Source organism: Urtica dioica, chromosome 7, assembly GCF_054948205.1.
Source record: "Urtica dioica subsp. dioica isolate 48M chromosome 7, U.dioica_male_clone48M_v1_H2, whole genome shotgun sequence".
NCBI lineage: Eukaryota > Viridiplantae > Streptophyta > Magnoliopsida > Rosales > Urticaceae > Urtica > Urtica dioica.
In genome coordinates this window covers 25534018-25546213 of record NC_142762.1, presented here as the reverse complement: position 1 = coordinate 25546213, position 12196 = coordinate 25534018, and the positions used below count along the sequence as shown (strand labels likewise).

The window sequence follows — 12196 nt, the reverse complement described above, 5'->3', positions numbered from 1 at the left end:
GGTCGTCGATGAGAGCCTTCTTTGCTGACCTTTTGCACGACCTCGTGATTCAAGAACCAAAATTTAATATCAAAACTGACTTAAAAAATATCCTAGAAGAAAGAGTATAAATGGGAATTTCTTGTCCTATGAAGTCCGTTAAAAAAAAGAGAGATAAAAATGGTCAGAAATGTGTTTTAAGAAACTTTTTTTTTTATCAAGAAATAAGAATGAAAGAAATTTTGACTTCAATTTTCTTAAGCCCTTCAATGCCGAGGGGAGCCATCCAAAGAAGTCATTGTTTTCAATATTTAAATAACTGGGGCTTGAATCCGACATTGTTTGGCAAACTCATCGACACTTTCGTGCTCCATCAAATTTGCTCTGCAACTTCAAAAGAACTATGCTCATGATTAATTATCCTCAAACAACATTTTTATGATATCTTTAATTATGAATTTTAAGGTACGATACAAGCAATCTTCTTGTTTTTCTCAAGCTCGGCCAAGTACAAAGGACAATACCTCTTTCAATGACCTTCAGTGTTGCAGTGGTTACATTTACCAATGCTATCTTGCTTCTTCTCTTTCCCATTTCCACTCCTCTAATTGAACTTTCTCTTTTCCTTCTTAGCAAGACCTTTCCTTTTTGAAGTACTAAGATGTGCCTTAGATGACTCAGCACAGAAGACCATTTCTAATTGGTTGTACGCGAAGAGCTCTTTTCAGCATAGTTAACCGACCCTTTGTTCTTCCCATGTCGAGTGATAGACTCGAAAGTCTGTAATTCATTCAATAGCCGAGACAATCCATCATTCAACTTTTTGATGATATAGTTGGATGTGAACTGTATGAAATCACTCGAAAGGGAGTTCAGAATGATTCCCACATGAGTAACCTCATCCATCTGTGCCCCCATGCAGTTCATCTTTGGAAAAGTAGTTATTCATTTTCATGATATGATCCCTTACCGGAGTTTCCGCTATCATCCTAGTGCTTGTGTACTTATGGGTGACTTCAATTCGGGCTTGCTCGCTCTGCATCCCAAACATTTCTTGCAGCGAGTTAAGGATCTCCACAACAGTCTCCTTCATTTCCATCTTGGTTCGCAACACATCAGATATGCTTGCGAGCATGTAAGCCACGGCCTTGTTATTGGCTGTGACCCACTTGTCATAATCCTCTTTTAAGTTTCTAGCAGCATTAGCACCACAATAGGGAGGTCTATCTTCAGTGATGATAAAATGGATGTTTTCACTCACCAGCACAATATTCAGGTTGGACTTCCACTTAGGAAAGTTGTCACCAGTGATGACATCTTTCGACAACAAGGCCATAATAGGGTTTGACATAATTACTGAGTTTATAAAAGAACTTCTATTAGCAATTTGAAAAAAAACAACTATCTAAATTATTTAGGATATAAATAGGATAAAATACTAAGAGAAAATAACCAAGTTTCTATATTCCATGGTAATTTAACTAATAATCATAGTCCGCCTCACTATTGGTGACATAGCGGAGTGCACCTAGCGAAAATGAAATTCGTTTCAGATTAGTGGCAATCATGGTATGCACTTTCATAATTATGCTCACTAATTACTAGTTTTTAGGAATCGTGGCGACATGCAACAATTAAATTGTCCATGCATGAGTTGACCCCACATTTCAGCAGATGAAAGCTTAGCTCGAACGTGCTAGAGAAAGTCTAGTCAGGAACGAGATCCACTTCTTCCGCCTATCGTCAAAGACCTAACCTTGGTATCCTTACCATAGTTAATAAGAGGCAATGCCTCTCTAACTTTTATCCTGGTTGCGCCACGTGGCGCCTCCAGGGGGCGACACGTGGCGTAACCAGGCCAGGTTTTTTTTTTTGGCTGGTTTGTTTGGTTTTTTTTTTTTTTTTGGCTTCCGATTTTGGCTCTTTTTTTCTTTTTTTTCTTCCGATTTTGGTTTTTTTTTTCCTTTTTTTATTTTGAATTTTTCTTTTTTTCCTTCTAATTTTGATTTTTTTTCCTTCCAAACATTAATTTTTTTATGTATGTTATAATCATAATTACTAATACTATATCAATAACATACATTATCCTTTATTTTTTTTTCCATACAATTAAAAATCTTCAACTTATTCTATTTTACTTATTTTTCTTTTTGACTTATAAAAAAATAAAAAATTGATATCTCGCGCATCGCGCGTTTATATGAGTCTCAATAACATATATTATCATTTATTTTTTTTCCGACCTTTGATTTTTTTCCATCTCTCATCAATATATTTTGTATATATTTTTTTTTCCAACTTGAATCTTGGTGCCGCCAGGCAGCGACACGTGGAAACCATTTTTTTTTCCTTCCGATTTTGATTTTTTTTTTACTTCTGATTTTGATTTTTTTTTTGCTTTCCAATTTTGATTTTTTTCCCTTCCAAACATCAATATATTTTGTATATTTTTTTTTATGTATATTATAATCATAATAATTAATACTATATTATATTATATCAATAACATATATTATCATTTATTTTTTTTCCCGACCTTTAATTTTTTTTCCCCTCTCTCATCAATATATTTTGTAAATATTTTTATTTCAACTTGAATTCTGGTGCCGCCAGGCAGCGACACGTGGAGCCATTTTTTTCCCTTCCGGTTTTGATTTTTTTTTTATTTCCGATTTTGATTTTTTTTCCTACTTTCATAAATATATTTTGTATAATTTTTATATGTATATTAATTTCTTTCCTCCCTCTCTTATCAATATATTTTGTATAGTTTTTTAATGTATATTATATTTAATACAATTAAAAGTCTAAACTTACTTTATTTTACTTATTTTTCTTTTTCACTTTTTTTTAAAAAAATATTGCTGACTCGCGCGTAGTGCGTTTTTTAAACTAGTTGGAATCAGAAAATCCCTTCCGTTAGGGATCGTCAGAAATAACATTCACGAAAAAGAGTTGCTGACTCGAGGAGATCTTTCATCCCCATGGTGTTGGCATCAATGTTGGAGGCCTTATATATAACTCAATATACTTCCAGTATTTTAATTTTTCTAGCATGAATCATTAATCTAGGTGATACATTTATGTTTACTAAATCATATAAAAACCCAAGTGATTCTAGGCTACTCTTAAAACAAAATTTTCGATATAATTTAGTTAAAAGGTATTCATGACAACTAGTCTTGATTAACCAAATAGCACCCTTTCACGAGAAAGCTTCCAGTTAGGAAGGCGAGACACTAGGTCTTCTTAAGAGCTCCTCCAGCTTAGCTTCTTATTAGCTTGGTGACAAAGCTCTCCGATCCGTTCAACTTATTCATTAAAAACTATCATAATCGATTAGTTATTTTTTAAATGAATAAAGCCCATGAGAAACAAACAACCCACAAGACAATTTTTAAGTTATAGCTAACATGCATGGCTAAGGATTTAAATAAACAAGCATATAACACGCAAGCAAGGTTTGTTTCGGTTTGATTGTATCCTATGAGACTCTTAATAAATAAAAACAAGATGAACACAATACTATTGGCTCATGGATTCGGTTTTGGACCCATGATAATGTCCATTGAAAAATAAATCAATTTCATAATTATTTATTTTGCTATCTTTTAAAATTAAAGATAAAAACATTAGGGCCCACTACAATGTCCCGTTGAAAAATAAATCAATTTCATAATTATTTATCTTTCTATGTTTTTTTAATTATTAAAATAAATTTCGTTAGGGCCCATGACAATGTTCCTTTGGAAAATAAATCAATTTCATAATTGTTTAATTTCCCATGTTTAAAATAAAAATCATTAGGGTCCAGCCCATATGATAAATTAAATAACACATTAGAGTTTTTTAATCAGTGGGCCCACTGGGCTTCCGGCCCGAGGCCCGGTCGAATCCCATCAGCACTAACCAGCCACGGTAGGGCTAGACTTGTTGGAAGGAGCACCGCCACAAAGGACAACGCTCGGAGGACGGCCGCGAGTATTATGGGCGGATAGGCGGTCCGACTGCTTCCTTGTCTTCTCGCCACCATGCATGGCAAGACGGTCTTGTGGGCCATCGGGGCTGCTCCGAATCTTCGTAGTGGTTCATCGATGGTCATGAGTTATTGGTTTATGGTTGTAATCACAGTTTGTCTATCACAAGATCATAAACAACAATAATATTTTTCGTAAAAAAATAAATTACATTAAACCTATACCCTTTGAATTTCGGGTGTACAAAATTCTAGAAAGCGAAAATCCATAATGTACGATCAAATCCGAAAAACAATTCGTATAATAACATATCAAATCGAATGAAAAATATAATCAAATATAATTTCATTCAAACCATAATTAATTTAAAAACATGAACGTATCATTCAAATAAGGAAATCGACTAGCTCTGATACCACTTGTTGGGAATTTAACATCCCCACAACCATGCGGAAAATAAATAACTATGCTAACAAGTTAATTATTTATAAGATTACAAAAACAAGATCTAGATTTGCAAATTTGAATAGAATAACTTCGAGAGCGATTCAACCAACCGATTAAAAGACGAGTTTTAAGATTACTTACATGTTTGGCAATCTGCTACTGGCTCCTTCAATTGAATTCTTCAAGATCCCTTTCTGAGCTCCAATAACTCGATCTTCAAGCATTTAATTTTCGGGAACGACGACAGGACTCTCGTCATTTGGATCTCTAGAGATGATACCGTAATTTTCCAAAACGCAATCTCCGGATACAATAAGAAGAAAGTGTGGGCTCACTCGTTATCTCACAACAACTTTAATTTAGATATTCAGATCGTGTCGTGTTTATGAGATTTGAATCACGAATCCCGAGGAAGATGGCGAGAGAAGAAATTTGGCCATACTGATCGTGTGATGGGCGAATTTTTTACTTCTTTTCTTGTGTCTATTGTGTTCTCCCCGACCCTTATTTATAGTGGTAGAATGATGATATTTTATGAAGCCATTAGGTTTTCCTTATTATCTTGTATTCTTTCCTATTGTGCAGTTAAGCATGAACCAATGGATCTTGAATACAAACCCTACTTTTCTCTCATCCATCATATCATAATCTAGGATATTATATTTCCTTATTTTCTCTTTAGAAAACAACTCACTAATCATAAATGCTAATAAAGTAAACTTCTTATCGAATTCAGTAATCATTCATGTTTATTTTATTATCTTCAGTGGACAATATTCCTAACAGTCGAATCGATAAGTCGCACTCAAAGGAATCACAGAGCAAGATAAAAAATCATTGATTGTAGTTCGGGCCTAAGATGTCGGCGTCTTGTACTTGAGTGTTTTTGGAACACTCTTCTGAGTACTAGGCTTCCTTCGGCGAAGCTTTCCCTTGATCTTGGAGTTGTAGTACATCTCGACTTTGCGTTTATCGCGCAACGAGACGATTGAGGGCCTCAGACCTTATCTCATCTATCAGGTCTAACTCAATGCTCATTGGTTCATCGTTTTCTTTCTCGTTGAAAGTCTTAACTCGAAACGTAGGGATCTCTATCTCGATTCGTACTACGGCTTGAACCCCATAGGTAAGGGAGAAATGTGTCTCGCCAATGGCATTCCGGGAAGTGGCCTCTGGTAAGCCCATAGAGCGAACGGTAGTTCGTCGGTCCAAGCACCTTTCTTCTCCTCAAGCTTCTTTTTGAGGTTGTACTTGATTGTCTTATTGACCGCTTTGTATTTCCCATTGGCTTGTGGATGGCGATGGGAGGACAACGTCTTGCTGGTGTTGAGCTGTGCGCAAATCTCTCTCACTCGTGGATTGTCGAACTATGAACCATTATGGCATGGGAGGAGCACCGCGCGCGCAGAGTGTAGGCGCAACGCTCCATTGACTAGCACGGAGCGCGCCCATGCACTTGGTCCGGTTTTGAATCGAACTGCCCGAAATCTTAAATCATTGTCTAGCGACAACAAAAGTTACAAAGATTATGCCTAATTATCCTATAGATCTATTATACATATAATGTATCACCATATCAACCGGAGTCTTGCCTTTTATTAACGTGAAATTAGCCAAGTATCTAATTACTAATTTAGTACTCATTTTGTGGCAATACTTTGAGTTTAAAAGCGCGTCAAAAATGGATGGATCTTACCGGATTATTTTTTTTTCTTCCGTATATGGTATGGAATTCGGTTACTTCTTTGTAAAAATTAGAGCAAGATTCAGAAATAAACGACAAAAATAGCAAAAAGATCATCAACTAAGAGAAACGCTTGAAATAGCCTAGCGTAGTAGCTTCTTTCTTTCTTTCTTTACTATTTCTTTTTATTTTTTATTTATTTATTTTGGTTTTACACATGAAAAATACCCTTATTGACTAGCTCAAGCATTGGATGAACTTTAAGTTTACATTCATACCAGTATTAGGTGACTTAACTTTAAAAGAACTAATATCCATTTATTAATCCAGTTTTCCTTTTTTAGCTGGTAAGCTGGTTACAAAGAGGCTTTCTATATTATGTATCAGAATTTTAAGCAGTATTATTGAACTACACGTCTCAAACTCCCAATTGTTTAAAGAGTGAGTCATGCGACTTTAAATTATTAAACTATTCGGCTTCAATTTTTGATCACGCGGTTTACAATCTTAACAAAACTTTCACTACAGTCAAAGATCGAGAAACTCTTTGTACGCAGTAGTGACATTTTGTTACATATTAGGGAATTTTGAAACCAATGTTACTAAAATAATATTAATTATACAAAATTAATTTAAATTTAAAATTTGAAATTTTTATTATTAAATAAAAGAGAGAATTATTTTCTTATGAAATACCCTCAATTATTTTTATCTCATATTTTCATTTGTTCTCTTTTTTCGTTTTTATTTCCCGCTCCTCTCTCTCTCTCTCTCTAGAACCACCGAGATCTTGCCAAGATCAGGCTCGTTGTACTCGGAACGGGCGACCACAATCTCGACGGCACCAACAAGAACAAATTTGAGCCAATTCCCTGCATACGACATATTATTATGTATCTAGAACCCTATTAGCTATCAAATCTCTTGTTCGTATACCTTTTGCTGTAAATTCTTAACTACAATATTTTTATGGCGGATTCCAATCTCGATTTTGTACTGACCTCCTGTCTATAATTATTTACAACTAATTCATTTATAAATACTAATTCAAACATAGAAAATAAATATCATTTTGCTATATTTTGTATTTGTTTATTCAATAATATAAATTTAGAATATTCAAATTAGTTGTTAGTATCAAACCTATATTAAAATGTAGAGATTATTCCACTTTAATGATAATTCGGATACGTGTTTTTCTATTATCTAATAGAAAGCCTTTATTCCACATTTTTTTTACGTAGTTTTGGAGAAACATGCATTTTATTACCAAAATATCTTTAATTTAATTTGTCATTCAAAAATCATTTATTATTTTACCAAACCCTATTTAAAGATTATTTCTTTGTCATTTAATCTCTCCCCTGCGACACGCGAGTTCTGTGATGTTTTAAAGATGATTCGGGTGTTTTGTTTCACTTTTCAAAGATTTAGATTTATTTTTAGTTCTTTGAAAATTCTAGTTAAGAGTTACTGACGTATTTGACAAGCATGTCTTAAATTTTATTGACGTATATGTGTTTTAATTTGAGTTATTTTCTTAATTATTAGATAATTAGGGTTAAATATTAATGTACGGAGTCTAATTAATAAGCCATATATGCTCAACACTCCTTTCAGTGTGTATATATATATATATGTATATATATATATATATGTATATATATATATATATATATATATGGGTATTAATTTTTTATTGTTTATAATAGTAGCCAATCTAATTGGGTCTTAGTGTCGATGTAGACAGCTAAATGTGAGTGGAATATTTCAGCCATCTCATTACAAAAACATATGTCGAGAATACCTCGTTATTCATTTTTATTCTGAGGGTACCTCGTTTAATTATAAAAATAGATAATATTCATTATTTTTTCTTGATCTTCACCATTTGATCAGGCTTAATTTTTTTTTCTTACGGTTTCATTTTACTTTTGTATGAATTTTTTATATTTTCATTTTGTGTTCACAACCACTTTTCCTCGTTCAGAATGTAGGAATTTTGTTACAGATGCAATTTTTATTGGTTATTTATTCATTTAATCATATAGTCGGCTTGAATTTGTGATCAAAACTTTTCTTGTGATGGGCTAATGTGCTTTTTAAGTGACTAAGCATTGTCTAAAATATTATAAATAGCGTGTCAAATATTTTTCAATATAATTTCTTGGAAGTTACTTTTATATATTAACCTAGTGTGTGTATATATATAAATATATACAACGAAAAGGAAAAATTAACCACCGACGGGGACAGTGTGTCCAGGGGAGCAAAAGCCCCCCTCAATTATATATATATATATATATATATATATATATATATATATGTCTATTTTTAAATTTTTTAAAAATAACTTTAAAAGCTTATAAATTAGCTATCCTCTTAAGAAATTTCTCCCACATTAGCTCCTCTAATTTACATTTCTTGTTCCATCAACCAACGATATGTACTATGCCTCTTTAAATATATTACTGTTCTTATGATCTTCTAAATTTTTGCACGTTAATACTTGTTCCCGTTTAGTAAAAACCCCGAAACAATGATACTAGAACATCAATTAAATAGGATACTATAATTTCATTAATGGAAATTTCTTGAAAATTACGCTGCAACCTGCAAATTGAGTTGAAGATATATATTATTAGAAATATAGATGTAGACCGGGAAAGTGGAAACTAAGACCTCAAGAATATAGTCAAAATAAAATGATGTTCAGCAGCAAGTTTTAGCCAATTGGTAATAAGTCCGTCTCTAAATGTTAAGATAGATAGAAAAAAAAAATTGAAAAGACATTACATCAATAAAATATAACTAAATACTCTCCCTCTATAAATATAATAAATAAATATTTGGGTTTCCAAGTTTAGTCGTCCGTCAAAGTTTACTCATTATTATAAAGGAGAAGAAATATAAATATATACTAGTTGTGAAGATAATTAAAAGAAATTTGGCACGGTGGTTGGTATGTAATGTTAGAATTTTGGAAGCGAAATGGCAGAAGGCAATGCCACGCATGTTCTTGATATAATAACTTGATTACAGATATGCATGGTGTGAATATGATGATGGCAACTGGTCAATTATGTTTTGTTTTCGTACATAATTTAATATTTGCATGTCATAATATGTTTAATTAGGTCGCAATATATATATATATATACACACATAATTACATGTGTATATATATCTTCTAGGAGTTGCAGTGGGACTTTATGCATCCTGGTAAAAGATATCAAATGTTTCACGTAAAACAACTGGTCAACTTATTGGTAAGATAGAGAATATAGATTCCATACTGTCATATCGTCTTAATTTTTCCCAAGTCCTAACTGCATCATAAATACACAAATATCTATAGACATATTTTTTCTAGAGGCATGTTGATTATGCATGCTTATTATAAAACTACGACCTGGAAGCTGCAACTAGCGACAAGAAGTATCTTTCTTTATTGATTAGTTTTTTGAATCACTTTAATAATCAAATAAGACGACATGTTACTCTCATATGATATTATTTGAATTAATTCATCGCTCATCCTCAAGACACAGTGTTATATTATAATGATTAAGAACCTACCGATTTTTCTGTGTAATAACAACCTGTATTAATGATCTGCGGTGATATAATTAAACAATGCACGTGGAATTATGCACTGACACTGCTCATATAATTGAAATCATTAACCATCCATGTTTAGAGAAAGTGAAATTATAGCTTTATAAACTATATATATACATATACATATATATACTAGTTGGATTATCTTATAAGCTCGTTCAGGTCGTGGTTGATTTTTCTTTTCTTGAAAATATATAGCTTATATTATTATTTACTATAAACACCGACAAAGGGACGGTGAATTAATAATTGATTTCCCGTAACAAACGGATTCGATTGTTGGTCGCTATATGTAAATTACAAAGTTATATTGTACATTATATTTTTAACGTAGATATGTGTGTACGTTAAATTCGTGGCGATATGGACTAGCTACTGGAGTCGGTAAATAGAATAACGTATTACCCACGCTAAATAGGTATAATAAAAATAAACTTATTTAGGTTTAGATAATAAATTTGATAAACAAAGATATTTCAGTAAGAAATCTTTTGGTAAGTTGCAATAAGTTGCGCGCCTGTCTGCGGACGAAAGCCCCGTTCCCCCATGGATGATTGTTGAATTGATTCAAGTCCTCCACAAGCATCGTTCATTACATATTTTGGATCGGGGTACGAGCGGGAGCAGCGAGGAGAATGTTTGTGAGAAAGGAAACAGTAACAACTTCACTCGTTTCTGACTATCCTCCCAAGACTTGCTTTTAGTCAACATCGACGATAGCACTCCGCGATTCTCGACAATGCCTCCAAGGAATATTTCCTTGTACAAACTATCGTCCATATGGGTCGAATAATCACAGTGACTATAATCATCAACGTAGCAAAGACCAGTAGTCTCAGCAAACTGCTTTCTTGTAAACGTTCTTGGTTCCCCACCAATCTCCATGTACATAGCGTCATCTGACTCGGCTCAATCAAAATCACCCACCCTCATCAACATGTGGTTAATAATCTTCGATGCTTTTGTTATTTTTGTATGATCAAGGAATTGTCCAAAACTGAAAGCGCTAAAAAACGCTTTCTCCTCAAGTGACATGGCCATAGTCTCCTCGACTTGTCAAATGCGTTGAAGAAGCTGAAGTTGTGGTCCACTATCTCGTCTTCGAGGAAAAATATGACAAATCCCTACATATGTCAAGAAAAAACCATGAAACTCTACACAAACAGTCATCATATATCAACATAAATAGTCTAAGATTTTATGTAATGTAAAAAAAAAAGTACACAATTTTATAAATTATAGACTTATAAGTCTACAATTATAGGACCTGTAGATATAAGCGGCTATTGTAGACATAAAAGTCTAAAACTTCATTGGTTTTGTGGGTATTTTTAACAAAAAAAAAAGTAAAGTAAAGGGAAGTTACTACTAGATCATGCCATTTCCCAAAAATAATATTGCACTTGTTCATTATTTTCGTTCGATCATAAGCCTCTCATATGTTTAATATTAACTTGTGTAGCTAAAGGAGGAGTTAAACATAGGGAAATTATCAGTATATCCCATCTGTTTAATCGAAATGGGCGATTTATACCCTCAATTTTTAGAAATATCATTCATATATTTTCAGTTTAATATAAATAACATATGTCTCCCCTTAATATAAGTTATATTACGAATACAATCCTTTTTGTTTATTTTTTTTATAAAAAATAATTTGAATTTAAAAAATAATTTGAATTTTCCAAAATACCTTTAATAAAATAAATATTTATTTACTGTTTTAGTAAAAAAAAATCAAAACTTTTCTATATAAAAATATCTTAACGTTTTATAAAGAAATTTTTTAGTTTAAATTTTTTATATATAAAATAGAAAATAAAAAGTTATTCATTAGGAGTATTTTGGGGAGTTCATAGTTTTTTTAGTAAAAAAAATAAACGAAAATGGTGGTATTTGTAATATACCATATTTTTAGGAGAGATATATGCCATTTAAATTAAACTGAAAGAATATGCACTACTACAAAAATGGCTATTTGCGTCACTTCTGTTTTTAAACGACGCAATAGCTTTTTTTCTCGTCAAAATATGATGTGGCGTGGCCACAATTCGCCACGTGTAATTAATCGGGCGTCGCTTTGTAAAAAAGCGACGCTGGGTTGACGGGTTTAAATTGAGCGTCGCATATTAAATAAGTGACGCTAGAATGTTCACGCGATCCAATTATATGGTGACATGTGGCGGGGGTCGCTTTTTTACTTATTGCGTTTCTTGATAAGCGAGTGACGCCATGCCTATTGCGTCGCTTTTTATGTATTGGGTCGCTTAATAAATGAATGACGCCCCCAACCTATTGCGTCACTCAATAAATGAGTGACGCCCGACTTATTGCAAATATGTGCATCACTTTTGATCTATTGCGTCACTTTTTACCATCTAGGGTGTCGCTTTTAAATTGAGCGACGCACGATTCCATGTATAAAATCTGAACTTAGCGAATTCAACCACACTTCTTCTTCTTCTTCCTCTTCTTCTTCTTATTCTTT

At 32.9% G+C, this 12196-nt stretch overlaps 1 protein-coding gene across 1 annotated transcript; it reads right to left on the bottom strand.

Moving 5' to 3' along the window:
- Positions 1-877: 877 nt before the first annotated feature.
- On the bottom strand, positions 878-1330 carry LOC149390535 (uncharacterized). Its single transcript, XM_089619798.1, has one exon. It carries the CDS (start codon positions 1328-1330, stop codon positions 878-880), a length of 453 nt encoding a protein of 150 aa, XP_089475924.1.
- Between the last annotated feature and the right edge of the window lie 10866 nt (positions 1331-12196).